Source organism: Chlorocebus sabaeus, chromosome 16 (genome assembly GCF_047675955.1).
Source record: "Chlorocebus sabaeus isolate Y175 chromosome 16, mChlSab1.0.hap1, whole genome shotgun sequence".
NCBI classification, from domain to species: domain Eukaryota; kingdom Metazoa; phylum Chordata; class Mammalia; order Primates; family Cercopithecidae; genus Chlorocebus; species Chlorocebus sabaeus.
This window is the reverse complement of record NC_132919.1, coordinates 65,593,648-65,621,489: the sequence shown is the minus strand read 5'-3', so window position 1 is coordinate 65,621,489 and position 27,842 is coordinate 65,593,648. Positions and strand designations below refer to the sequence as shown.

At 45.3% G+C, this 27,842-nt stretch overlaps 1 protein-coding gene across 3 annotated transcripts; it reads left to right on the top strand.

Moving 5' to 3' along the window:
* Positions 1-25,947, top strand: LOC103243258 (ADP-ribosylation factor 2). 3 transcript variants are annotated; one of them, XM_008012240.3, is made up of 5 exons: positions 1-827; positions 3,804-3,963; positions 9,646-9,756; positions 20,745-20,869; positions 24,263-25,947. In XM_008012240.3, exons 2-5 carry the CDS (start codon positions 3,816-3,818, stop codon positions 24,422-24,424), a joined length of 546 nt encoding a protein of 181 aa, XP_008010431.2. In that variant the 5' UTR covers positions 1-827; positions 3,804-3,815; the 3' UTR covers positions 24,425-25,947. The 3 variants fall into 3 exon arrangements, 2 of the variants coding, with proteins under 2 accessions (XP_008010431.2, XP_008010433.2); XM_008012242.3 differs by having other exon boundaries at positions 7-971; XR_005238865.2 differs by lacking the exon at positions 24,263-25,947 and adding an exon at positions 17,614-17,864 and having other exon boundaries at positions 57-971; positions 20,745-20,850.
* Positions 25,948-27,842: the final 1,895 nt, after the last annotated feature.

Sequence of the window (27,842 nt, the reverse complement as noted above, 5' to 3'; positions counted from 1 at the left end):
CAAGGTGGGCATTTAGGGAACTGATTATGGAAAGCATTGCTTAGAAACCAGGACTGGTTCTGCGACGTCTTAACGAGGTGCGGGTGGCCAGTGTTTTCCCCAACTGTTGAAAATCTGTTTAGAGGTGGGAGGGCAGTCTAGCCTCAGGCGGAATAGGAAACCTTCCTTATGTCTAATTTCAGTGTCAGTGTCTGCTATTTCCTACGCGGAACACCGCCCCAAACTAATGTCTACGTTTAACTCAACTGCGGTAAATTTCCTTCCATGGCACTATTAACCTGGCCCTGCCCACATGTCCGCTCCCGGTTGGTGTGAATGCTCCGGGATTAGCTCAAACCTCAGCGATTTTCCCAGCCGATTGGCTGTGCAAATAGACAATCCTTTCGCTTTTCTGATTGGTCGCACGTGGCATGGAGGACGTGGGCGTGTCTCGCCGGAACTCGCTGAGCTGTCATTTGAAGATGAACAGGGTATTGCCAGAGCTTCGTGGCGTCGCCTACGGCGCTCCCTCCCTCCTGGCCCTTTACTATCCTTTGCATTGGTCAGATGTGTCGTCACTCATAAAACTTCTAGCTCACTGGTGCAAAAGCTCCAGGAGGCGGTGGGTGATTGGTTGGTTGCTGTTCCTGTCTCCACGCCGGTTGTGGTTTAGCTGAACTGAGCCGAAATCCTAAGGGCCGCGGAGTCGGCGGTGATGTAGGTAGCGGTGCCTTGAGTGGCAACAGGTGACTCTCCGGCTCACCTGGGGCGGCAGCACTCAAGACCTGGCTGGATCTCCACTTCGTCTGCGGGCCAGAAACTGGAGGGCGGCGGTGGCTTGCGGAAAGGTATTGGGCTCCGCTGTTCCTTCTTTGCCCTCTCGACGGCCGGAGCAGCGAGGAACCGAAGGAGGCTTCGTAGGTTCCACGCAAGGCCCTCTCTCTGCTCTTCCAGGGGCGCACAAGTTGAGAAGGAGCGGCCTGGCGGCCCAGGTAAAAAAGGCATTCGGCGTTCTTGCCCGGGAGCCGGGCGTGCCTGGCTGCCACGCACGCTCACCTGGGCCACCGCGCTCGTTCGTGTCCTTGACGTCGTGCCGACGTTTCTCCCTAATGCACTTTTGGCGCTTGGGGCCGGGAGAGTGAGCGTGCCAAAAAGGCCCTGTAATCGGAGCCATCGTACCACAGAGGGTCTTCAGCGGCGCAGGGGTGTCAGGACCGCGGGGATCTGGGGCACATGAGTAGCAAGAAGAGGAAAGAGAAGGGAGAGGGGGGTCAAGGGGGTGTGTCTGTGCGGTTGGCAGGGGGAATCTGTGGAACTATCTGCCTCAAGGGGCATCTGAGCGGGAAATACCTTCCCTCCCCAGCATGTTCCATATTTGTGAACAGGAAAAATTCTGGGCTCGCTTTCTCTCATCCTAGAAAGGAATGTTGTGTACTTGGGCATAATCCATGATACTAAGCTACTGCTGGCCACTGTTGAATTTCAGCGGTGAGACCTGTGGAATTTGGTTACCTCCCCTCTGTGGTCACCAGAGTTCAAATGAATGGTTGATTGCCTATCGTCTTTGTGTCTTCCCCCTCCCCTGCCCAGGAGTAAAGCTTTCTTTGGTTAGCAATTTAAAAGGAAAATAAATCACAGTCTCTGGAACAAGGATATAGGGTTTTTAAAATTATTATTATTTTTAAAAATAGAGGCAGGGTCTCGCTGTGTTGCCCAGACTGGTCTCGTACTCCTGGCCTAAAGCAATCCTCCCGTGTTTTCTGTTATCTTAGTAAGCAAAAAATAAAGTGATCCTATTGCTTTGGCCTCCCAAAGTGCTGGAATTGCAGCGGTAAGCCACCCTACCTGGTCTGAAGATCTTTATAGACTTCCAAGAGCTTGGTTAGAGGTGTAGACCCAGCACTGCTTTTAAGTCTTTACTTAGAATGTCAAGCTCACATTTCAAGTAGGCTGATCTCAAAGAGACTGTACATTTTTGTAAAGTTAGTCTAACTTTGCTATTGATGTACTTTATGTAAGCTACCATGATCTCTACTGAAAAATAAAATATTGAACATTTATGCTGTTAGAAGTCAATATAGTGATTACCTTTTATGGAGTAATGACTGGGAGGAGACACAAGGAGAATTGATCTAATAATCATCTTTTTTTTTTTTTTGAGATGGAGTCTCGCTCTGTTGCCCTGGGCTGGAGTGCAGTGTCCCAATCTCAGTTCACTTCAACCTCCACCTCCCAGGTTCAAGTGATTATTGTGCCTTAGCTGCCTGAGTACCTGGGACTGCAGCTGTGCACCACCATGCCTGGCTAATTTTTGTGTTTTTAGTAGAGACAGGGTTTTGCCATGTTGGCCAGGCTGGTCTTGAACTCTTGACCTCAGGTGATCCGCCCACCTTGGTATCCCAAAGTGCTGGGATTACAGGTGTGAGCCACTGCGCCCAGCCTGATAAATCATCTTTTCTTGATTTGGTTACATAGATGTGTTTGGTTCATGAAAATTTATTGAACTTTACAGTTATGTATGTTTATATCTGTATGTAAACTATACTTAAATAAAAAGTTCTAAGAACTGGTTGAGAGGAAGGTGATAGTTACAGCAATAGAACACTGGATACTGGCTAGGCCTGGTAGCTCACGCCTGTAATCCCAGGACTTTGGGAGGCTAAGGCGGGAGAATCACTTCTTGAACCCAGGGGTTCGAGATTAGCTTGGGAAATATAGTGAGACCTAATTTTCACAAAAAATACAAAAATTAGCTGGGCGCGGTGGCGAATGCCTGTAGTCGCAGCTGCTCTGGAGAGTGAGATGGGAGGATTGCTTGAGATGGGGAGGTTGAGGTTGCAGTGAGTCGTGATTGTGCTGCTGCACTCCAGCCTGGGTGACAGAGTGAGACCCTGTCTTAAAACAAAAAACTCAAATGAAAACTGGATGCTGTGGTGCCTCCTCAACTCTGCCAAGTTCTCTCTCTTGGCAGCGAAGCTTCCCAAGCTGAATTTCTTTGCCTCTGAAATGTCTTAGGTTATTTACTAGGCTGTCTGCTAGCCATAGGGAACTACTACGTTTCCAAGGGATATAGTTGTTTAACCTGCCTTAAAGACTTTGTTTTATATTGCATAAAATAAACAGCTTCTCTGCTTCACAGATTCTCATTTCAGTACAGTTTAGAATGAGGTATAGTTGTATTTGTTGTATCATTGCTTCTGTACTTCTGTTTTTTTAAAAAAATTTAATTAATTAATTAATTAATTTTTTGAGATGGTCTTGCTCTGTCACCCAGATTAGAGTGCAGTGGCGTGGTCCTGGCTCAGTGCAACGTCTGCCTCCCCAGGTTCAAGCGATTCTTATGCCTTAGCCTCCTGAGTAGCTGGTACTACAGGTGTGCACCACCAGGCCTGGCTAATTTTTGTGTTTTCAGTAGAGATAGGGTTTCACCATGTTGGCCAAGCTGGTCTTGAACCCCTGACCTCAGGTGATCCGCCCGCCTTTTGGCCTCCCAAAGTGCTGGGATTACAGGCGTGAGCTACCGCGCCTGGTCCTGTACTTCTGTACTAAATTGACTAAAGGCTGCCACTGTAGCAGTGCTGAGGTTGTGTTGCATATCCCACTTGGATGCTGCAGTGGAAAATATAATTTTCTGGTGAGGCATTGAAAGGTTTAGTTGAGTTTCCCTTTGAAGGTAAGACTCACTACTCATTGGCCAAAGTGTACCTAAAATTGTTTAATTTTTCCTGGAAGCCATTTCTAATTGACACTTGTATTTTATGCATGTTGCTTCTATATCTCTGCAAAGAACAATTATTTGACTTGCTTTTCTTGTCATGTTACAGAATTCAATTACAATGGGAAACATTTTTGAAAAGCTCGTTAAGAGTCTACTTGGGAAAAAAGAGATGCGGATTCTTATATTGGGTTTGGATACAGCTGGAAAAACCACCATCTTGTATAAATTGAAGCTGGCGGAGACTGTGCCTACCATCCCTACAGTAGGTAAGTTAATGAAAGACCTGCGGCAATTCCAGTTTACAATTTAGTATGTTATATATATTTTTGCTGTTAGGTTCTGTTTCACCAGAGACATATGTTTTATTTTTACATGCTTCTTCTGTTATTGAATAATCCTTTTTAAAAATCTTGTCTACTCCAAGAGCATACATTTTTAGAGGCCAAAAACCAGGTTACATTATATATCCTTTTCTTTTTTTTGACTCTGTCACCCAGACTAGAGTGCAGTGGCGCCTCTCTGCTTACTACGGTCTCAACTTCCTGGGCTCAAGTGATCCTTCCACCTCCCTCCTGAGTAGCTGGAACTACAGGCATGCACCAGCATGCCCAGCTAATTTTTGAATTTTTGGTAGAGATGGGGTCTTGCCATGTTGCCTAGGCTGGTCTCGAACCCCTGGGCTCAAGCGATCCTCCTGCCATGGTCTCCCAAAGTGCTGGGATTATGGCATGAGCCACCGTGCCTGACCAGGTTCTCTGTCCTTTTCTAGTGGCTTGCACATTCTTAGGTTCACAAAGGTGACATGTGAACACAGGTAGACTAAGCAAAATTAACCCTATCTGCTTGGCAAAAAAGAAAAAGATAATGGGCCAAACAGGGAGGGTAGTTCTGCCCCCCATTCCTCGAAGCTAGTGTCCCAGCAGAAGGCTGAGGTGGGAGCTGGGAATCTGCTGGTGCCTCTTCAGTCAGCCTCTGTTCCAGCTGGCCTTCCTTAGCAGCAGCATCTTATCTCTCTACACCAAGTACACTCCTGGTGCTTAGAGACGGAGTGTGATTTCTTTTCTTCACTCTGGCTCAAGCCAACTGCTTGAGATGATGTCCAACTAGAGAAATAGACAAGCTGGCTGTATTGCTCTTACTGTGAACCAGCACTGTGTTTTATGGGCTCGTTAAGAGATTTACAAAGTGAGTTTTGACAGAACTGAATCTTTGCCTTGTGAACTGCCTTTAGATCCAAACTTCTGACTGAGGATACACCCCACAGGCTGGCATGTGAACATGACTACTATTCTGAACACTGAATTAGGCACAGGACTCAAATGATCAACTTTTTTTTTTTTTGAGATGGAGTCTCGCTCTGTCATCCAGGCTGGAGTACCGTGGCGCGATCTCGGCTCACTACAACCTCCGCCTCCTGGGTTCAAGCAATTCTCATGCCTCAGCCTCCCTAGTAAGCTGGAAATACAGACGTTCGCCACCACGCAAGGCTAATTTTTGTATTTGTAGCAGAGACAGGTTTTCACCATGTTGGCCAGGCTGGTCTGGAACTCCTGACCTCAAATGATCTGCCCTGCTAAGTGCTGGGATTACAGGCGTGAGCCACCGCACCTGGCCTCCAAATGATCACCTTTCAACTTGGACAGTAACTGCAGAGATTGCATCGATTGAGGAGTGGGAAACCGATGAGAATGTTCGAGTTATGAGATGGTTGTGAGTAAGGTAGGAATTTGGTTAAATTTTTCAAATGGGTAAGCCAGTGCTGTCCGGGAGGCACTTTCTGCAGTGATTGAAATGTTCTGTCTGTGCTGTTTGGAGTGGTAGCCAATAGCTATGTGACTGTTGAGTGCTTGAAATGTGGCTAATGCAACTGAGGAACTGAACTTTTTTTTTTTTTGAGATGGAATCTCGCTCTGTCATCCAGACTGGAGTGCAATGGCGCCATCTCGGCTCACTGCAACCTCCGCCTCCTGAGTTCAAGTCATTCTCCTGCCTCAGCCTCCTGAGAAGCTGGGATTACAGGCGTGTGCCACCATGCCCAGCTAATTTTTGTATTATTAGTGGAGACGGGGTTTTACTCTGTTAGCCAGGCTGGTCTCAAACTCCTGACCTCAGGTGATCTGCCCACCTTGGCCCCCCAAACTGTTGGAATTACAGGCATGAGCCACTGTGCCCAGCCAGGAACTGAACTTTTAATTGTATTTAACATTGTTTATTTTTTATCTATTTTTATTTGTTGATTGATTTTTGATTTTCACTTTAAGTTTAAATAGCCACATTGCTGGGCGCAGTGGCTCATGCCTATAATCCCAGCACTTCGGGAGGCTGAGGTGGGTAGGTCACTTGAGATCAGGAGTTCGAGACCAGCCTGACCAACATGGTGAAATCCCATATCTACTAAAAGTACAAAAATTAGTCAGGTGTAGTGGCATGCTTCTGTAATCCCAGCTACTCGGGAGGCTAAGGCAGGAGAATCACTTGAGCCCGGGAGGCGAAGGTTGCAGTGAGCTGAGATTGCACCATTGCGCTTCAACCTAGGTTACAGAGCAAGACTCTGTCTCAAAAACTAAATAAATAGGCCGGGCGTGGTGGCTCACGCCTGTAATCTCAGCACTTTGGGAGGCCGAGGCCGGTGGATCACTTGAGGTCAGGAGTTCGAGACCAGCTTGGTCAACATGGTGAAACCCCGTCTCTACAGAAAATACAAAAAAAAAAAAAAGGGGGTGTGGTGACAGCTGCCTGTAATCCCAGCTACTTGGGAGGCTGAGGCAGGAGAATCGCTTGAATCCGGGAGACGGAGGTTACAGTGAGCCAAGATCGCGCCATGTACTCCAGCCTGGGCAACAAGAGTGAGACTCTGTCTCAAAAACAAAACAAAACAAAACAAAAATGAATAAACAAATAGTCACAAATGGTTAGTGACTGTATTGGACAGTGCTGGGGTAGACAGTTGTTCAATGTCATTTATTGAATAATTTTTCCATGCTGATTTGAAATGCCTTCTTTGTCACATACTAAATTCTCACTGGTATGTGTGTCTTTTTCTGGACAACTACCTTTTTCTGGACAACTACAGAGTTACATTTATATATGAACTCTGTTACTTCAAGTGTTACTAGGGCTTGGCATATCTTTAAAAATAATTCATTATTCATTTTCAGAGATTTCCTGGTTGTGCTTACTTGTTTATTTCTCCAGGTTAAATTTTAGATAATTTTGCTAAGTTTCTTGCCCCTGCCCCTACCATCGCTATAGGATTGGAATGGCATTGTATTTATTTATTTAGCAAGAATTTAGATTGTTGCAATGTAATGAGTGTCTCTCACTAAAATAAGGCATGACTAGAATTGAGGTTTGGAAGGTGAGCAGGCCCAGCTGACTGTGGGTCTTGACAGTCATGTTTGGGATTTGGGTGTGGGAAGCTGCCAAAGGGACATCTTTCCTTCTTTTTTTTCCTTCCTTCCCTCCCCTTCTTTCCCTTCCTTCCCTTCCCTTCCTTCCCTGTCTTCCCTTTCTTCCCTTCTTTCCTATCCTTCCCTTCCCTTCCCTTCCTTCCCTTTCTTCCCTTCTTTCCTTTCCTTCCCTTCCCTTCCTTCCCTTCCTTCCCTTCTTTCCCTTCTTTCCTTTCCTTCCCTTCCCTTCCTTCCCTTCTTTCTCTTCTTTCCTTTCCTTCCCTCCCCTCCCTCCCCTCCCTCCCTCCCTCCCTCCCTCCCTCCCTCCCTCCCTCCCTCCCCTTCCCTCCCTCCCTCCCTTTCTCTCTCTTTCTTTTCTTTTTTGGATCTTATTCTGTCATCCAGGCTGAAGTGCAGTGGCGTGATCTCAGCTCACTGCAACATCTGCTTCCCAAGCTCAAGCAATTCTCCTGTCTCAGCCTCCCAAGTAGCTGGGACTACAGGCATATGCCACCAATGCCTGGCTAATTTTTGTGTTTTTTCTGTAGAGACAGGGTTTTGCCATGTTGCCCAGGCTGGTCTCGAACTCCTGAGCTCAAAGCAATCTGCCCGCCTCAGCCTCCCAAAGTGCTGGGGTTACAGGTGTGAGCCACTGTGCTCGGCCTATTCTTTCTTTTTTCAATTTTTAATTTTATTTTTTTGGGGAGATTATTCTTTCTTTTGTAAGTTTGAAAATATTCCAATCAAACATAAATGTGTAGAGAAATGACGTGACCACACTACGTGTTTTTAAGCGATTGCTTTGATTAGAGGATGGTGACTGGATGGAGACAGGGAGAGTGGCTGAGGTGAAATTAGTTATGTGGTTTCAAGAATTAAGGCTAGAAATGATGGTCTGTTGGGTTAGGGTGACTATTAGCTGTTTAAGAGGTTGAATTGATAAGATATGGTAGTAGGGTTCTAGGAGTGAGAGCATCGGATGTTTCCAGGGCTCCTCTTAGGCTATCAGCTTGTGGAATGAAGTCAATGAGGGGATAACTAGCAGAGGAGGAGGTGGGGGGTAGGGACCTTAAATTCCATTTTTGACTGATACCTTGTTTTGGGGCCTTGAAGATATTTGCCAAAGCTGTTAGATTATGAGCCTGAAGCTCAGGAGAGAGGATATAAATCTCAGAGCTAGATTGGAAGATATAAATCTCAGAGGTAGTACAGAGATAGGAATGAAGTCATGGCAGTGAGTGAGATTGCGTAGGGAGGGGTGCAGAAAGAGGAGAATTGATGGGGCCAGTGAGAGCCGGGGGACTCCATCGTTGCAGGATCAGTTAAACGTGGCTGAGCTCACTAAGGAGACTGAGACGGTACGGCCATCGAGATAGAAGGAAAAGGGAAGCTGGGGAAGAGTGTCAAGGAGGGAGTGAGCAGTAGTGTCAGATAGAAGATCAGCTTATGGAAGAGCTGAAAAGGCATGTGTTGGATTTATTGACCTGGTGGTCCTTGCTGACCTTAGTGAAAACCAGCTACCCAACATGGTGGACCAGAGATAAGGTGCTGTTGCGTGAGAGGACCAAAGAAAGCTCAGTGAATATAGCCACACTTCTTTGAGACATTTGACTTTAAAAGAGCAAATAGACCAGGCATGGTGGCTCACACCCGTAATCCCAGCACTTTGGGAGGCTAAGATGGGCAGATTGCTTGACCTGAGGAATTTGAGGCCAGTCTGAGCAACATAGTGAGACCCGTCTCTACAAAAAAATTTTTATATTTAGCTAGGTATGGTGGCTCATGCTTATAGTTCTAGCTACTTGGGAGGCTGAGGCAGGAGGATCCCTTGAGCACAGGAGTTTGAGGCTGCAGTGAGCTATGATTCTACCTCTGTGCTCCAGCCTGGCCAACACAGCAAGGCCCTGTCTCTTTAAAAAAAAAAAAAAAAAAAAAAAAAAAAAGAGCAAATAGAGGGTGAAGATGTGAAGGAAGGAAGAGGGTGAAGGAAGGAAGAAAGAGGGTGCCGATGAAGATGTGGGGGTCAAGGAAAGGTTTGTTCTGTTGCTTTTAAAGATGTAAAAGACTTAAGCATGCGGAGGTGAACAGATTGGAGATATTCAGATATGGGAGAGAATAGGAATAGTAAAAAGTTCCAGACAGTCTGGGTGGAGTGGATCTGGCTCATAGAGGGAGGGAGTTGGTGAAAGAGAGTTACCCTCTCCTGTTGTTCCAAGAGGGGGGAAGAAAAGCGTGGGTAAAAATGTAGACTGGCTTTTACACTGTATGGTGGAAGTGGAAGTCAGTCCCATCAGTGGCTTCTCTGCTCTGAAGTACACTGTGATAGTCTTCTGCTGAGAGGAAGGGCAGGTGCATGGCTGGAGACTGGACAGTAGAGGAGGTTTGAGACACCTGTCCTGATGAATGAGAGAGGGGGCCAGCACATTCTCTTTGAAGGCTATAGATCTTTGACTAGCAGGCTGCTTTGTAAATTAAAAGTACTGTCCACATGTTGAAATTATTTTGAATTGTTCAACCAGCACGAATCATAATTAAACATTTTCCCCCTATTTCATTTAGGTTTCCATATGGAGACGGTAGAATATAAAAATATCACCTTCACAGTCTGGGATGTTGGCAGCCACTTCAAAATGGGACCTCTGTGGCGGCATATTTTCCAGAACACAAAAGGTAAAGATTATTCAGTGTATAGCCTCGATACTGTCTCTGTGAAATGTCTCTAAAGACGGATGCTTGAAGTCATACCTTGTGGTGCTCTGCTCTGCTCTATTGACACTGTCAGCCACTTCCTCTCTTATGGTCTCCTTACACTTACTGGGGAGCTTTCTTTTGTGAGACAGAGTCTTACCCTGTTGCCTAGGCTGGAGTGCAGTGGTATGATCTTGGCTCCCTGCAACCTCCGTCTCCCGGATTCAAGTGATTCTCCTGCCTCAGCCTCCCGAGTAGCTGGGGTTACAAGCATGCGCCATCACGCCTGGCCAATTTTTGTATTTTTAGTAGAGATGGGGTTTCGCCATGTTGGTCAGGCTGGTCTCGAACTTCTGATCTCAGGTGATCCGCTTGCCTTGGCCTCCCAAAGTGCTGGGATTACAGGCGTGAGTCACCGCACCCGGCCCCCCTGTCTACTTTAAATGACTCCTAGATTACTTCTAATGTCTACTAGCATGTAAATGCTATATAGTTAGATTGTATTGTTTTTTATTTGTATTTTTTTTTTTTTTTTTACTGTTGCATTACTATTTTTATTTTTTTATTTACTTATTTATTTATTTTTTTGAGATGGAGTTTCACTTTTGTTGCCTGGCCTGGAGTGCAATGGCATGATCTCAGCTCACCGCAACCTCCACCTCCTGGGTTCAAGTGATTCTCCTGCCTTAGCCTCCTGAGTAGCTGGGATTACAGGCATGCACCACCACGCTTGGCTAATTTTGTATTTTTAGTAGAGACAGGGTTTCTTCATGTTGGTCAGGCTGGTCTTGAACTCCCGACCTCAGGTGATCCACCCGCCTCGGCCTCCAAAGTTCTAGGATTACAGGCGTGAGTCACCGTGCCCGGCCTGCGTTATTACTTTTTAATATTTTTGGTTCAAGGTGGGTTGAAACTGTAGATACAGAGGGCTGACTATAGTTTTTACACCCTGATTTTCATGTAAAATATTAACCATATGGAATCTACAAATTACTCATTTTAGAATTTATTTGGAGTCTGTTCGTTTTGAAGCTTCTCCTGCATGTACTTGATAGTAAAGACTTACACATTCGTCAGTCTTTCCCGACTAAATACCCTAGTCGACTGTCCCTCTATATTTTATATCATTGTTTTAGCTGTTACCTTTGGCAATTAACTCTATTTGCAGTTAGCTTTTCCAGGCTATAGATTTTAGAATGTTTTTTCTCAAAGTAGTGCATTTATTTTTTTTAACTTTTTTAGTGGAAAATCTGAAACAAATACAAAGACGGAAAAGACAACATAATGAACCCTCACGTACCCATCACCAAGCCTCAACAGTTATTAGCATTTTGCCCATCCCAGACATGATGCCTTTTATTCATACATCCTTTAGTGTTCATTTCCAACTGATAAGGCCTTTTATATATATATATATATCTCCATGCCATTATTAACATCTCCAAAATTAATACTAATTCTTTAATATCTAGCACCTAGTCCCTATTCTAATTCCCCCAGTTGTATCAAATGTATCCTGGCTGGGTGTGGTGGCTGACACCTGTAATCCCAGCACTTTGAGAGGCCAAGGCTGGTGGATCACCTGCGGTCAAGAGTTGGAGACCAGCCTGGCCAACCTGGTGAAACCCTATCTCTACTAAAAATATGCAAAAAAATTAGTCAAGCATGGTGGTGTGTGCCTGCAATCCCAGCTACTCGGGAGGCTGAGACAGGATATACTCTTCAACCCAGGATGTCGAGGTTGCAGTGAGCTGAGATCGCACCATTGCACCCCAGCCTTGGCGACAGGGCAAGACTCCCTCTCAAAAAAAAAAAGTGTCTTTTCTACTTCTGCTTTGTTTGCATCTGGATCAAAGTTCACACAGTGCATTTTGTTGTTTTGCCTCTTTAGTCTTTTATACTACAGCAGTTGTTCTTTTTCTATGCCTTTTGTTTTCCTTATTTTATTTTATTTTATTTTATTTTATTTTATTTTATTTTATTTTATTTTAGAGACAGGCTCTCGTGCAGTGGCACAATCTCGGCTCACTGCAGCCTCTGCCTCCTGGAGTCAAGCGATCCTCTCACTTCAGCCTCCCAGATAGCTGGGACCGCAGGTGCATACCATCACACCTAGCAAATTTTTTTATACTTTTTGTAGAGATGGGTTTTCCACCATGTTGCCCAATCTGGTGTCAAACGCCTGGGCTCAAGCATCTGCCCACCTTGGCCTCCCAAAGTGCTGAGACTATAGGTGTGAGCCACCTCGCCTGGCCTCCCCCTTTTTTTTTTTTTTGGTTGTTAACTGTTTATTCCACATTCTGGATTTGGCTGATTACTTTATTATGGTGCCGTCTAACTTGCTTGGCTATCTGTGGATTTCCTGTGAACTGGTTGTTTATTCTAGAGACTTGATTAGATTCTGATTCATTTCAGAGGCAAGAATACTTCATAAGTATTCTTCCTATCCTAACACAGAAGTTCGGTTGTCACACTTAAACATTTTTTAAAAATTTTTATCGTGGCAAAATATACATAATATAAAAATTACAAGTTTATTCTTAAGTATACAATTCAGTGGCATTAAGTACATTCGCCATGTTTTATAACCTTCACCACTGTCCATTTCCACAATTTTTTCATCATTCCCAACAGAAACTTTGTATCCATTAAGCCATAACTGCCCATTCCCCTCTCCCCCAACCCTTAGTAACCTTTATTCTACTCTCTCTGTATGAATTTGCCTATTCAGTGGAATTGTATATTAGTCTTTCGAAATTCAGCCGCCTGGCCTCTTTCACTTAGTACAGTGTTTTCAAGGTTCATCTATGCAGTAGTATGTATCAGAACTTAATTCCTTTAATGGCTGAATAATATTCTATTGTATGGATATACCACATTTTGTTTATCCATTCATCTGTTGATGGACTCTTGAGTTGCTTCTGCCTTTTGGCTATTATGAATAATGTTGCTGTGAACATTCATGTCCAAGTATCTGTTTGAGTACCTGCTTTGAGTTCTTTGGGTATATGCCTAGAAGTGGAATTGCTGGGTAACTATGTTTTAATTTTTTTTTTTTTTTTTTTTTTTTTTTTTGAGACGGAGTCTCCTTCTATTGCCCAGGCTGGAGTGCAGTGGTGTAATCTCAGCTCACTGCAACCCTGGCCTCCTGGGTTCAAGCAATTCTCCTGCCTTAGCCACCCAAGTAGCTGGGACTACAGGCGTGAGCCACCACGCCCGGCTAGTTTATTTGTATTTTTAGTAGAGACGGGGTTTCACCATATTGGCCAGGCCAGTCTCAAACTCCTGACCTTGTGATCCACCTGCCTCTGCCTCCCAAGGTGCTGGGATTATAGGCATGAGCCACTGCACCCAACCTCATTTTTTTTTTTATTGTGGTAAAATACACATAACTTAAAATTTAGCATCTTAACCATTTTTGTTTTGTTTTGTTTTGTTTTGTGGTAGTGATGTTTTTGTGAGATGAGGTCTCTATATGTTACTTAGATTGGTCTCGAACTCATGCGCTCAAGTGATTCTCCTGCCTCAGCCTCCTGCATAACTGGGACTACAGGTGTGCACCACTGCACCCAGCTCTATCTTAAACATTTTTAAGTGTATAGTCAGTCATAATGTTCTGCAGCCATCACTGCTATTCATTTCTGCAACTATTTTCATCTTGTAAAACTGAAACTTTGTACCCGTAAACTATAACTCCTGTTGCTTCCCCCCTACCCAGTCCCCCCACTCCCTGGCAGCCACCAGCTTGTCACATTTTTAGTGACGCCAAATGGTTTCAGATGATATCAGCTTAATTCCCCTGAATTAAAATTCTCCATCAACTTTTCACCTAATCATTTTAGCATCCATTGACAGCTATTGCCTAAACTCATTATTTTATTAGAAGTTATAAAATGGTGATTTTTTCCCCTCCTAAATCTTGTTATTCCTCTGCATTTATTAGCTAAAATCTTTCTAAACAAAGAATTCCCTCATCAAATACTTGGTTTCCCTGAAATATAGTTTGTACAAGAAAGGCTGGAAAAATGCTTTATTCTTTTCCTTCATGGATTTTCAGAGAAACCACTTGATGCCCCAGCAACTCCCGTGGTGACTCTTAGATGTTTGTATCTTCGTGTTTCGATCTGAAGATTATATATATTTTTTGATACTCAGAGCATCCATTTATCTTGGACTGGCACTTGACAACTTGGCAAACCCTTGTAGTTTCTTAACTGCTGTAAAACTAGAGCACGTGGGTTTGAACCACAGCTCTGCGGTGAAACCTTGACAGTTAGGTGATCTCGTCTGTCTCAATTTCCTCATCTTAAAATGGAGATGATACCTACTGTCTGCATCATCGGGCTTAAATTACTTATGTAAAATGCTTATGTAAAAAGCCATTTCATGGCTGGATGACAGTAGGCACTCAAAAGCCCAAATTGATTGAGGTTTCACTTCATCGTTTCTCTGGCAGAATTCTTTTTTCTTACCCTACTGGGAGTTTTCACATTCAAATAACAAGATGAAATAAATGCCTTTATTTCTTCACTCTTTTCTTCATAACAAGCCTCATTTTAGTAAGTTTCGGTGACTGTTGCTTTTGATGGTAGGGAGGCTGGCTGAATTCTAGGACCTTGGGGTGGGTAATTTGGACTTTTCATGAAATAGCAATTGGGAGCTGTTGGAAGAATGGACTTGCTGTGAGTGGTCTTGGATGCAGCCCCTATTTTTTCTGCCAGTTTCTAAAGATCAGGCTCTCTTTTAGTTTAAATTTTCTTCATCAATATGTTAAGTATGATAGAACTTAATGCTTTTAGCTCTCTATTAAGACATTTAACTGTGTAGGTTTCACTTGTATAGATTGGAATTGGAACAGTTTGTGATTTCTTTTTTATTTTATTTTTATTTTTTTGAGACAGAGTCTCGCTCTGTCGCCAGGCTGCAGTGCAGTGGCACGATCTCGGCTCACTGCAACCTGCACCTCCCAGGTTCAAGCGATTCTTCTGCCTCAGCTGCCCGAGTAGCTGGGACTATAGGCGCATGCCACGCCCAGCTAATTTTTATATTTTTAGTAGAGACGGGGTTTTACCATGTTGGCCAGGATGGTTTGGATCTCTTGACCTGGTGATCCGCCCACCTCGGCCTCCCAAAGTGCTGGGATTACAGGCGTGCATCACTGAGTTTTTTTTTTTGAAACAGAGTCTAGCTCTGTCACCAAGGCTAGAGTGCAGTGGTATGATCTCGGCTCACTGCAACCTCCACCTGGGTCAAATAATTCTCCTGCCTCAGCCTCCTGAGTAGCTGGGATTACAGGTGCCCACCACTATGCCCGGCTAATTTTTTGTATTTTTAGTGGAGATGGGGTTTCACCATGTTTGCCAGGCTAGTCTTGAACTCCTGACCTCAAGTGATCCGCCCGCCTTGGCCTTCCAAAGTGCTGGGATTACAGGTGTGAACCACCGCGCCCGGCCGTGATTTCTTAGTTGATATTTTTGTAGAATGCATAAGATGGTCCATTAGTTATTACGGAGAAATATTTTTCTCCTTGATTGTAGGTTCAGTTATTTTAATTTGTTGAATTGCAGTGTATCTATCTGGTTCAAAATTCAAAAGTAAGAAAAGGTATATACTCGTCCTTTGGTATCTGTGGGAGATTAGTTCCAGGACCTCCCATGGATACCAAAATCCTTGGATACTCAAGGCCTTGATATAAAATGGCGTAGTATTGGCATATAACCTATGCACATTCTCCTTTATATTCTAAATCAGTGGGCCCCAACCTTTTTGGCACCAGGGACTGGTTTCGTGAAATATAATTTTTCCACAGACCCGGGGGCTGGAGAGGGGGATTGGGGATAGTTTTGGGATGATTTAGCACATTGCATTTATTGTGTACTTTATTTCTATTACTATTACATTGTAATATATAATGAAATAATTATACAAACTCACCATCATGTAGAATCCGTGGGAGCCCTGAGCTTGTTTTCCTGCAACTAGATGGTCCCATCTGGGGGTGATGGGAGACAGTGACAGATCATCAGGCATTAAATTCTCATAAGGAACGGGCATCCTAGATCCCTCGCTTGCGCAGTTCACAATAGGGTCCATGCTCCTATGAGAATCGAATGCTGCAGCTGATCTGATAGGAGGTGGAGCTCAAGTGGTCATGCTAGAGATGGGGATGGGGTGTGGCTGAAAATACCGACGAGGCTTCTCTCACTCACCTGCTGCTCACCTCCTGCTGTGCAGCCCCGTTCCTAACAGGCCCAATTCTTAACAGTGCTGGTCTGTGGCCCAGGGGTTGGGGACCCCTGCTTTAAATCACCTCTAGATTACTTATAATGCTAAATACAACATAAATCCTGTATAAATAGTTGTGAAACTCTATTGTTCGGGGAATAATGATAAGAAAAAAGTCTGTACATGTTCAGCACAGATGCAGTTTTTTTCTTTTCTGAATAATTTCTATCTGTGGTTGGTTGAATCCATGGATATGGAACCCATGGATGTGGAGGGCGGACTGTATAGTGAAAAGTCACTGTCTCATTCCTGTCCCTTAACCATTCAGTTCCCCTCCCATAGACAACATTTTTTTTTTTTTTTTTTTTTTTTTTTAGACAGAGTTTTGCTCTTGTTGCCCAGACTGGAGTGCAATGGCTCGATCTCGGCTCACTGCGATGCCCACCTCCTGGGTTCAAGCAATTCTCCTGCCTCAACCTCCCGAGTAGCTGGGACTACAGGTGTGCACCACCATGCCCAGCTCATTTTTGTATTTTTAGTAGAGATGGGATTTCACCATGTTGGCCAGGCTGGTCTCAAACTCCTGACTTCAGGTGATCTGCCCGCTTCAGCCTCCCAGAGTGCTGAGATTATAGGCACGAGCCACAGTACCTGGCTGACAACCATTTTTATTTCTTGTGTATCTGTCCAGACATATTTTATGTATATACCAGCTCTATATACATATATTCCCATTTAAAAAAACACATTAATAGTAACATGTGTAAAAATACTTTTTTTTTTTTTTTTGAGATGGAGTTTCGTTCTTGTTGCCCAGGCTGCAGTACAATGGTGCGATCTCGGCTCACCGCAACCTTTGCCTCCTGGTTTCAAGCAATTATCCTGCCTCAGCCTCCTGAGTAGCTGGGATTACAGGCATGCACCACCATGGCTGGCTAATTTTGTATTTTTAGTAGAGATGGGATTTCTCCATGTTGGTCAGGCTGCTCTTGAACTCCTGACCTCAGGTAATCCGCCCACCTCAGCCTCCCAAAGTGCTGGGATTACAGGCGTGAGCCACTGTGCCCAGCTGTAAATATGCTTTTTGTAGGTTTTCCTAGTTCAGATGTAGGATCAGTCTGATGTTAGGTTCTTAGGTAAAGACCTATATAAAGATAGTATAAAATGGTACCTAATATTACAAAGCTTTATTAGGAATGGCGAAGGGATAATATGGCAGCTTCCTCCCTGTCAGTTCTGCATTGGTCACTAAGGATCTCAAATTTCTGGATAATCTGGCTTGCTTAGTTATGATGAGAGACCAGAACTGCTGATAGCATATGAAATCTTCAGGGGAGTTTTGAATGTTTTTCATTTTTTAATCTGATATGAGGTAGCAGACATGACATTGACTCACGCGTAAGCCCCAAACATGCCGAAGCCGCGGGAGCTCTCTATCAGCCATAGCAGGCTGCTCTGGAGCCGCAGGTTCAGGCAGCTGTTGAGTGGGCCTGGGAGGCACGGAGGGAAAGGGAAGAGGGCCAGCACTGGTTTACTGTCCTGGACATAGTCATGAAATCTCATTGTCAGAGGCAACCAAGAAGTCATCTTATCCTGCTGCTGTTTTCCTTCCAGGGTCTCTTCTGCAGGGTCCCCATGACTTGTGACTGAAGCTGTGCACAAACGTCTCCAGTGACAGCAATGCCTTCTGAGGCAGCCCATTGCATCTTCATCTGCTGACACACTGTTAGGCTGACTTCTGTAGTTTTCACCACTGATCTTCAGTCCACCTCACAGAGCTCTATAAGATGCTTGGATCCTCTTTACATCATAGACTTTCAGCTACTTGAAGATAGCCATCAGCCCCTCATGAATCTTTTCTCCAGGTAAAATCTCCAGTTACAGCAGCTGGTCTTCATATGGCCGAGTGTCGAATGCCTTTGCTCTCCTGGTCATTTTTTAAATTTCTTCAGTTTGCCCATGTCTCAGAGTGTGGAGTCCAGCACTGCCTGTGTAACGTTCCCAGGATGTTCTGCCTGATATAGAGTAAGCCTGGTGTCACCCATGTCCTAGGAACTGAGACCCCGTCACTACTGGTGATGCAGTCTAGGATCAAACTGTTCTTTTGGCAGCCACTTCACATTTTTGTGTTAAGGGCTTACTGTTAGCCAAACACAATTTTTTTGTTTTTTGTTTTCTTGTTTTTTCTGAGACAGGGTCTCACTCTGTCACCTAAGCTGGAGAGTAGTGGCACGATCTTGGCTCACTGCAACCGCTGCCTCCTGGATTCAAGCAATTCTTTCACCTCAGGCTCCTGAGTAGCTGGGACCACAGGTGCGTGCCACCACACCCAGCTAATTTTTGTATTTTTAGTAGAGATGGGGTTTTGCCACGTTGGCCAGGCTGGTTTCTGACCTCAAGTGATCTGCCCACCTTGGCCTCCTGAAGTGCTGGGATTACAGGCGTGAGCCACCACACCTGGCTGACAGATTGTTGTTATCATTAATGTCACGTGAACTACCGCCAAGGGCATCTCCCCTTCCTGTTCTTGGAGGATGTGTTGGATGCTTCCTGTGCCCTTCCCTGGAGATGCTTTTGGCCCCACAGCTTCCTCCAGCCAATGTAGCAGTGACTGGGTCTGTGCAGGTTTTGGTCATCCTCACTCAGGTGTGATGGGGTGATGCCTTTCTTTGGCCTGCCCCAGGTATCTTTTACTTCCTGGGATGTATCTGATGCTATAGTATGGGATGCTGCAGAGACTTCCAGCACCAACCCCCTGGAGTTGGGCTTTATTTCACAGGTTGAGGGCACCATCCTCCACAAGAATCCCCAACTTCAGCCACCAGCTGGCAGTAGGTTTGGGGGTCCTCAGACCACCCTCACTTCTGGCCAGATGGCTACGAATTTGACGATTTCCACTACCCCCTCAGGTTTGATCATTTGTTAGAATGATTCACAGAATTCAGGGATGTACAATTACATCCCATCCCTGATGTACAACTGTACAATTACAGTTTTATTAATTGATCAATAAAGCAAAAGGATGCAAATGAATCAGTCAAAGGGAAAGACACATAGATCTGGGAGGGCACCAAACACAAAGCCTTCAGTGTTCTTCCCCGTGGAGTCAGGGGCCGTTACCTTTCCAGCACATCGACGCATGACAATGTATAGAGTATTGCCAATCAGGGACATTCTCCTGAGCTTCAGTATTCATCATTCTTATTGCGGCTGCATCGCATAGGCACAATTGATTGAATCATTGGCCATGTGACTCAAACTTTAGCACCCTCATTTTTCCAGAGGTGATCTTGTTAGCATAAACTATCTAGGGGTGCACCCTGAGTCATCTTGTTAGCATCAACTTACAGATGTGCGCCCACCATGATAACAAAGACACTGCAAAGTCCAAGGGTTTAGAGGCTACCTTCTAGAACAGCCAAATTCATTACTATACAGATGCCCTAGGAATCTGTTGGTGTTCATACCAATGTGACCCAGAAGTGTGGGTGGCCTAACACCTGTTGAGTTATTCTTGACTAACAGGGAATGGGTACTGAAGGATACTTGTTTTCTCTTTTGTCTCCTGGGTGGACAGTTCTGACAGGCATTTGATATGGCTTCTTAGAATGTCCAGCAATGGCCTGGCACGGTGGCTCAAGCCTGTAATCCCAGCACTTTGGGAGGCCGAGACAGGTGGATCACGAGGTCAGGAGATCAAGACCATCCTGGCTAACACGGTGAAACCCTGTCTCTACTAAAAATACAAAAAATTAGCCGGGCGAGGTGGCAGGCACCTGTAGTCCCAGCCACTCGGGAGGCTGAGGCAGGAGAATGGCATGAACCCAGGAGGCGGAGCTTGCAGTGAGCCGAGATCGTGCCACCGCACTCCAGCCTGGGCGACAGAGCGAGACTCCGTCTCAAAAAAAAAAAAAAAGAATGTCCAGCAATAGCGAGCACTGGTCCCACAGTGGGAGCCCAGCTTGATAATTCATCCTTCTATTGTCTGTCCGTTCTGCCCTGTTTTACTCCCTCAGGCCCTCATTCCTGCTCCCTGGGATCACTTCCCAAAGAAAGTACCTGCACTTAAGCTTTTGTCTCAAGTTTTGCTGTAGAGAGCTAGACCTAGAATGCTGTTTATTATAGTAAACTTTACATGTTTTAAAAAACAATGTTTTGGCCAGGCGCCATGCTCATGCCTATAATGCTAGCACTTTGGGAAGCTGAGGCAGGCGGATCACCTGAGGTCAGGAGTTCAAGACCAGCCTGACAAATATGGTGAAACCCCGTCTCTACTAAAAATACAAAAATAAGCTGGGTGTGATGGTGTGCCTATATCCCAGCTAATCAGGAGGCTGAGACAGGAGAATTGCTTGAACCCGGGAGGTGGAGGTTGCAGTGAGCTGAGATCATGCCACTGCATTCCAGCCTGGGCTGCAGTGAGACTCCATCTCAAAACCAATCAATCAATCAATTAAAAAATAAAAAACATGTTTTTTTTTCCCTGATGTGGAAATTAAGTGATTATAAAATGAGACTAACTTTTTCAGTATATATTCTTGTTGTTAATATGGTACAGAGCTGTGATGCTTCTGCTAAAGGTGAGTTGAGTGTACAGCAGGCCTCCTAACTCTAGAGATGATGCATCCTTCCATATTGATTGCCTTTGTGAAGTCACACACACAAGCAGGGAGAAGCCGCGAAGATACATAAACAGCTGTGTTTTCCAGGCTCAGATCACTAATGTGCTCGTGATTTCTTTCTAGGTCTGATTTTTGTGGTTGACAGTAATGACAGAGAGCGGATTGATGAGGCCCGGGAAGTACTGACTTACTTATTAGAGGATGATGAGCTCAGAAATGCAGTTTTATTGGTATTTGCCAATAAACAGGTATGTTGTTACTGACTTTCTGAATGCTGGAACTGAAATTTACTGCCAAATGCCTCACTTACAAATGCAGACATTTAAATGAGATGTCTGCCTCCCTCTCTCCAGTCCCAAACCATAATGTCTCCCACCGTCTCCTTGCTACAATATCTTTTTCTCACTGAGACAGAGTCTGTTGCCCAGGCTGGAGTACAGTGGTGTGATCTCAGCTCACTGTGACCTCCACCTCCCAGGTTCAAGTGATTCTCCTGCCTCGGCCTCCCAAGGAACTGGGATTACAGGCATGTGCTGCCATGCCCACCGAATTTTTGTATTTTTAATAGAGACTGGGTTTCACCATATTGGCTAGGCTGGTCTTGAATTCCTGACTTCAAGTGATCCGCCCACCTTGACCTCCCAAAGTGCTGGGATTACAGGTGTGAGCCATCGAGCATCTACTAAGTTCCAGACTTGGTTTTAGGCTTAAACCAAGACAGACAAAATCCTCGTGTTCATGGAGTTTACGTTGCTAGTGGGAAGAGAGTCAACCAATAAATAAAATGTAATGTGCCAGGTGTGGTGGCTCATGCCTGTACTCCCAACACTTTGGAAGGCTGTGGCAGGGGGATCACTTGAGCCCAGGAGTTCAAGACCAGCCTGGGCAACATAGTGAAACCCCATCTCCACAAAAAAGTACAAAAATTAGCTGGATGTGGTGGCATGCACCTGTGGTCCCAGCTATTCAGGAGGCTGAGGTGGGAGGATCCCTTAAGCCTGGAAGTTCGGGGCTGCAGTGAGATGAGATTATTCCATTACACTCCATCCTGGGCTACACAGTAAAATAAATAATAATACATGTCAGATGGTAAGTGTTGTGGAAGAAGGAAAAGCATAGTAAGGGGGCAGGGTAGGTGTGGGAAAGACTGGGAATGCCTCTCTGATAAGATGACATCTGAGCAGAGACCAGAAGGCCGGGAGGAAGGGAGCCACACGGTCCTAGGAACAGCATGGCAGCCAGCGCAGCTGGAACAGAATGAGCAGGGGAGAGAGGAGATGAGATTGGATCATATAGGGCCTGCTTTGGAGGAGGAAAAGGGCTTGTACATAAATGTAAAACAGTAAAAGAAACATGGGAGGAAGACCAAGCGTAGAGCTATCCAGCCTCAGGACTCTGAGCTAAACTAAGCATGAAAAAGAAGGTAGAAAGAACCACGTGGAATTGTACCAGCCTGAGATGACCACCTTCACATTCTGACATCCTTCCTTCACTTTCTCTTCCATGAGTGCATTCATTATGTAATTGAGATCATACTGTTTTGACAATGTTGCATCTGCTTTATCACTTTAGATTTATCAAAAGCATTGTCTCTTGTTATCCAACTCTTTGTAGACATGATTTTAAATGGTCAATGGATCATCATTTGTACAACCGTTACTCCACTGTTCAGGTTCAATGTCAGTCCAGAGTTTGCACTAGTGAATATATGACTATTAAAGAAAGAAAATGAATCAGGAGTGTGTGTGTATGTGTGTGTGATTTTTTTGTTTTGTTGTGTTTTGAGACAGGGTCTTACTCTGTCGCCCAGGCTGGAGTGGAGTGGTGTGATCACAGTTCACTGCACCCTCGAACTCCTGGGCTCAAATGATCCTTTTTCCTCAGCCTCCCAAGTAGCTGGGACTACAGGCACATGCCACCATGCCCAGCTAATTTTTTAATTTTTCTTTTTTTTGTTTTTTGACTCACGCCTGTAATCCCAGCACTTTGGGAGGCCGAGGCGAGCGGATCACGAGGTCAGGAGATCAAGACCATCCTGACTAACATGGTGAAACCCTATCTGTACTGAAAATACAAAAAGTTAGCTGGGCGTGTGGTGGGCGCCTGTAGTCCCAGCTACTTGGGAGGCTGAGGCAAGAGAATGGCGTGAACATGGGAGGCAGAGCTTGCAGTGAGCCGAGTTCACCCCACTGCACTCCAGCCTGGGCGACAGAGTGAGACTCCATCTCAAAAAAAAAAAAAATTTTTTTTTTTTGTAGAGCTGAGATCTTGCCATGTTGCCCAGGCTGGTCTCAAACACCTGTGCTCAAGCTGTCCTCCCACCTCAGCCCCGCAAAGTGCTGGGATTTCAGGTGTAACCTACTGTGCTTGGTGCCTTTGTTGTTTTCAATGATAAAAACAGAATGTTCTCATGGTATAAATACGCATACAGTTCAGAATATTCAAGTGAAATAGTCTAGTGCTACTCTTCATTGTTAAATTTATTCTTTCTCTTTCCAGAAATCCAACTTTCTCTGCCTGTGTAAGCAATTGTATGATTGTGTTCTTTCACTTAGCATATCTTGGAAGTCCTTCCATATCAGTACATCTACAGCTACTTTGTTCATTTGTTTGTTTGTTTGTTTGTTTGTTTATTGAGATGGAGTTTCACCCTTGTTGTCCAGTCTGGAGTGCAATGGCACTATCTCGGCTCACCATAACTTACGCCTCCTGGGCTCAAGCAATTCTCCTGCCTCAGCCTCCCAAGTAGTTGGGATTACAGGCATGCGCCACCACTTCTGGCTAATTTTGTATTTTTAGTAGAGACAGGGTTTCTCCATGTTGGTCAGGCTGGTGTGAAACTCCCAACCTCAGGTGCTCCACCTGCCTCGGCCTCCCAAAGTGCTGGGATTACAGGTGTCAGCCACCGTGCCCGGCCTTACTTTGTTCTTTAATGCTGATTTATTCAAATTTAGTTTGAGCTTATTTTGTGCCACGCACATTTTGAGGCACTTGGGATACATCAGAGGACAAGATAGATCAAGATTCCTGCCCTCGTAAAGCTTGCATTCTAGTTAGGGGAGACAGATAGACAGTTAATAATAAATATACTTAAGTAAATGTCATGATATAGTAATGTATGGTGAGTGCCATATTGAAAAGATGGAACAGACCACTTCGGTGAGGTCTCCAGTCCAGGAGGCTTTGTAGACCGTAAGGACTCTGACTTGTATCCTGAGAGAGGGGGAGCTGTTGCAGTTTTGATAGAAGAATGATTCAATCTGATTCACTGGTGGCTTGGTTGAGAATAGGCTTCACGGGATCCAGAGCAGAGAAGTAGGGAGGCCAGTTAGGAAGTTATTTCAGTCATCCAGGTGAGAAGTGATGTGGCGTCAGGTTGGGGTGACAGCTGTGAAGTTAGTAAGTGGTCAGATTCTGGATAAATTTTGATGGTAGAGCCATTAGGAGTTCCTGACAGATTGGCTGTGACATTGAGAGAAAAAATGTTAGGACAATTTCAAGCTTTTTGACCTGAGCAACTGGAAGGTTGGGGTTGCCATCAACAGAGAAGACTGTGGGTTTGGGCACATTCAGCAGGGAAGAGCATATTTTGCTATACGGATACAACAGTATACATTGACTTTTGAATGTTCTTTTTCAAGGATCTCCCTAATACTATGAACGCGGCAGAGATAACAGACAAGCTCGGCCTCCATTCCCTCCGCTACAGAAACTGGCACATTCAGGCTACTTGTGCCACTACCAGACATGGGCTTTACGAAGGCCTGGACTGGCTCGCCAACCAGCTGCAGAACCAGAATTGACCAGAAGGATCTATTCTTTGTGCCTTGTGGCCACATCGGTTGGCCTCTGCTGCGTGCACGTGTACCTGTGTGCTGGGAGTGGAGGCAGCTTTCTCACAGTGCCTTATCCATGCCATAAGAAAAGCAGGTTACATTTTAAGAAACCCCGTGTTAAGTTTTAAACACCACCTTCCATTTCAGTAGCTTTGATGATCATTTTTGCAGTTGATGGAGAAGTCCAGAGGGCTTGCTGGCACTCGAAGGCCAGAGCGCGCTTCATGGTGGAAAGGAGGAGGAGAGTTGGAGTGGGAACTGAGTTCAGCTGTTGCAATCCTGGTCTGACATCTGGAGTCCTGCTAGTCTTTGGTGTCCTTTTGTAAAAAGGAAGGAATTGTCATTCTTTTTTTTTTTTTTTTTTAAACCATATTTTTACTGTACCTTTTCATGTTTATTTTTTATTAAAAATTTTCTTTTTTTTTTTTTTTTTTTGAAATAGCCTCCCACTCTGTCACCCAAGCTGGAGTGCAGTGGTACGATCTCAGCTCACTGCAACCTCCGCCTCTCGGGCTCAAGCAATCCTCCCACCTCAGCCTCCTACAGGTGTGCACACCACACCTGGGTAATTTTTGTACTTTTTGTGGAGATGGGGTCTCGCCATGTTGCCTGGGCTGGTCTCTAACTCTTGAGCTCAAGGGATCCACCCACCTCAGCCTTCCAAAGTGCTGGGATTACAGGCATGAGCCACTACGCTCCCCAGAAATCGTCATTCTTTACCATCACTGCTGGAGCTAGCAGCTCACTCTTCAGTGCTTTAAAGCAAATGATCCTCAGGAAAGAAAAGGTACTTGCTCATTGCAGGTGTGAAGAGGTTCAGATTGGTGGAACTTTTCCCTGACGCTGACCCAGAGTTCCTGATGTAAGATGCTTTATTTAAAGATATCAGTGAGCTTTTTCACTGGCATATCAAGACTTCATAACACTAGGAAGGTGTCCAGCCTTTTCCATATGCTAGTTCCTTCCCTTATTTGCCAGATGGGGACCCCGTGGGGAGGTGACCCAGTGTGAGGCCGAAGCTCTTTCCCAGAGCCCCGCAGGCCAGCGGAGGGTCGTGTTTGCGCTCTGGGCATCACCGTCTGGGGTCTCGGTCCTCTGTGACTGCAGCTCCCACATCCCTGCTCTGAGATAAATGTTCTTCCCGTGAAGCAGACGGTTCACTTTTGGGATGGCGCTATCCCCAAGTTTGGCTGTCTCAGTCCAGATGATGGTTTTGGTTAGTTTCCATTCCCAGAACCACACGCCTATGAGTTCTGAGAGTTTGTGACAGACTCAAGGGGCTAATTTGGGAGATGTGAGATTCCCAGCTACCCCTGGTATTGCCCCCAAGTTCATGGCAAATTTCGCTATGGGAAATAGCTCTTGTCAAGACCAAGCTCCACCACATTGCCTCCCTCTTTTGGATGGCCATGGCATCTCATGAACCACTTGGAAATGTGTTTTATGTTGTTCTTCAAATATTAATAAAAATGTCCTGGAGAGGAGGTTCACTAAGTGGTCTAGAGCTCGTTTATCCAGACAACTGTTGGCCACATTAGTACCTAAGCACCTCTACTACTTAACCTTTTTTTTTTTTTTTTTGAGATGGAGTCTTCCTGTATTGCCTTGGCTAGAGTACAGTGGCGTGATCTTGGCTCACAGCAACCTCTGCCTCCTGGTTCAAGCGATTCTCCTGCCTCAGCCTCCTGAGTAGCTGGGACTACAGGCATCTGCCACCATGCCCGGCTAATTTTTATACTTTTAGTGGAGACAAGGTTTCATCATGTTGGCCAGGCTGGTCTTGAACTCCTGACCTTGTGATCCGCCCTCCTCGGCCTCCCAAAGTGTTGGGATTACAGGCGCGAACCACCGCACCTGGCCTCCGAGAAATATTTAGATTGTACTCCTCAAATGGGCAGGGACTGTGTCTTACACTTTTGTATTTATGCTACAGTGTACCTAGTACAGTGCCAGCCCTTGTTAAATACTTACTGATTGCTCAGACAATAAAGACCTTGCTTTGGAAGGAGGAGAGGATAGCCATGTGCTTCTGAATGTCTTGAGCTTTTTGAAATCTCTTTCCCCATCCAGTTTAGCAGAGTTTCTATTGAAACTCCTAGGCTGTGTTTATGGAGGAAAAACTCAGAGGTGCTGTCCTGGCCTTAGGCCCTGGCAGTACACCTTGCTGGGACTTTTCACAGCACATCCACTACAGCCTTTCCCACACTGTGACGCTGGAGCCGGTGAGTCAGCGTAAGTGTAAGTGGGGAGCAGTTTTCAGTACAGTAGTTTTGAGGAAAGACTTGGGTCCCTGAAAGCCATGTTTGCATCCCTGCCATGTCCCTCACTGGCTGCTAGCCTCAGGCCACTGACTCTTAGTCTCTGTATCGCAGAGCCTCAGTTTGCCTAACTGTTAAATGGGGATACTGATTCCTGCCTCATAGGGTTATGAGGATTAAATGTCTCCTACCTTTGAATGTCTTGCTCTGGTGTTTCCCTGGAGATATCTTGTCCAAGTATGAACAGCAGTGCTGGCCATAAACTCATTAGCATAATAATAATTATTATTATTACTACTTTTTTTTTGAGACAGTCTTGCTCTGTGACCCAGGCTGGAGTGCAGTGGCACAATCTCGGCTCACTGCAAGCTCTGCCTTCCGGGTTCACGCCATTCTTCTGCCTCAGCCTCCGGACTAGCTGGGACTACCGGCACCTGCCACCACGCCCAGCTAATTTTTTGTACTTTTAGTAGAGATGGGGTTTCACCGTGTCAGCCAGGATGGTCTGGATCTCCTGACTTTGTGATCCACCCACCTCAGCCTCCCAAAGTGCTGGGATTACAGGCGTGAGCCACTGCGCCTGGCCTATTATTATTATTGAGACAGAGTCTCACTCTGTTGCCCAGGCTGGAGTGCAGTGGCACAATCTCAGCTCACTACAACCTCTGCCTCCCGGGTTCAAGCGATTCTGCTTTCTCAGCCACCCGAGTAGCTGGGATTACAGGCATGCACCACCACACCTGGCTAATTTTTGTATTAGTAGTAGAGACGGGGATGTACTATGTTGGCCAGGCTGGTCTTGAACTCCTGACCTCAAGCGATCTGCCCGCCTCAGCCTTCCAAAGTGCTGGGATTACAGGTGTGAACCACTGTGCCTGGTCACTTTTAAAACATTTCTATCACCCTGAAAAGAAACCCTGTACCCTTTAGCGATCACTCCTCATTTCCCCCATCCCCCGCAGCACTGGGCAACCACTAACCACCGACCTACTTCCTATCTCAACATCTGGTGGAGATGCTTTTTAAACTTTTTTTTACTACCCTGTGGTCCGTGAGGAGCATTACACTGAGAAATTTTCTCCTGTTTTTTCATTCTCTCCATCCTCTTTTGCTCTAGTGCATGGCAT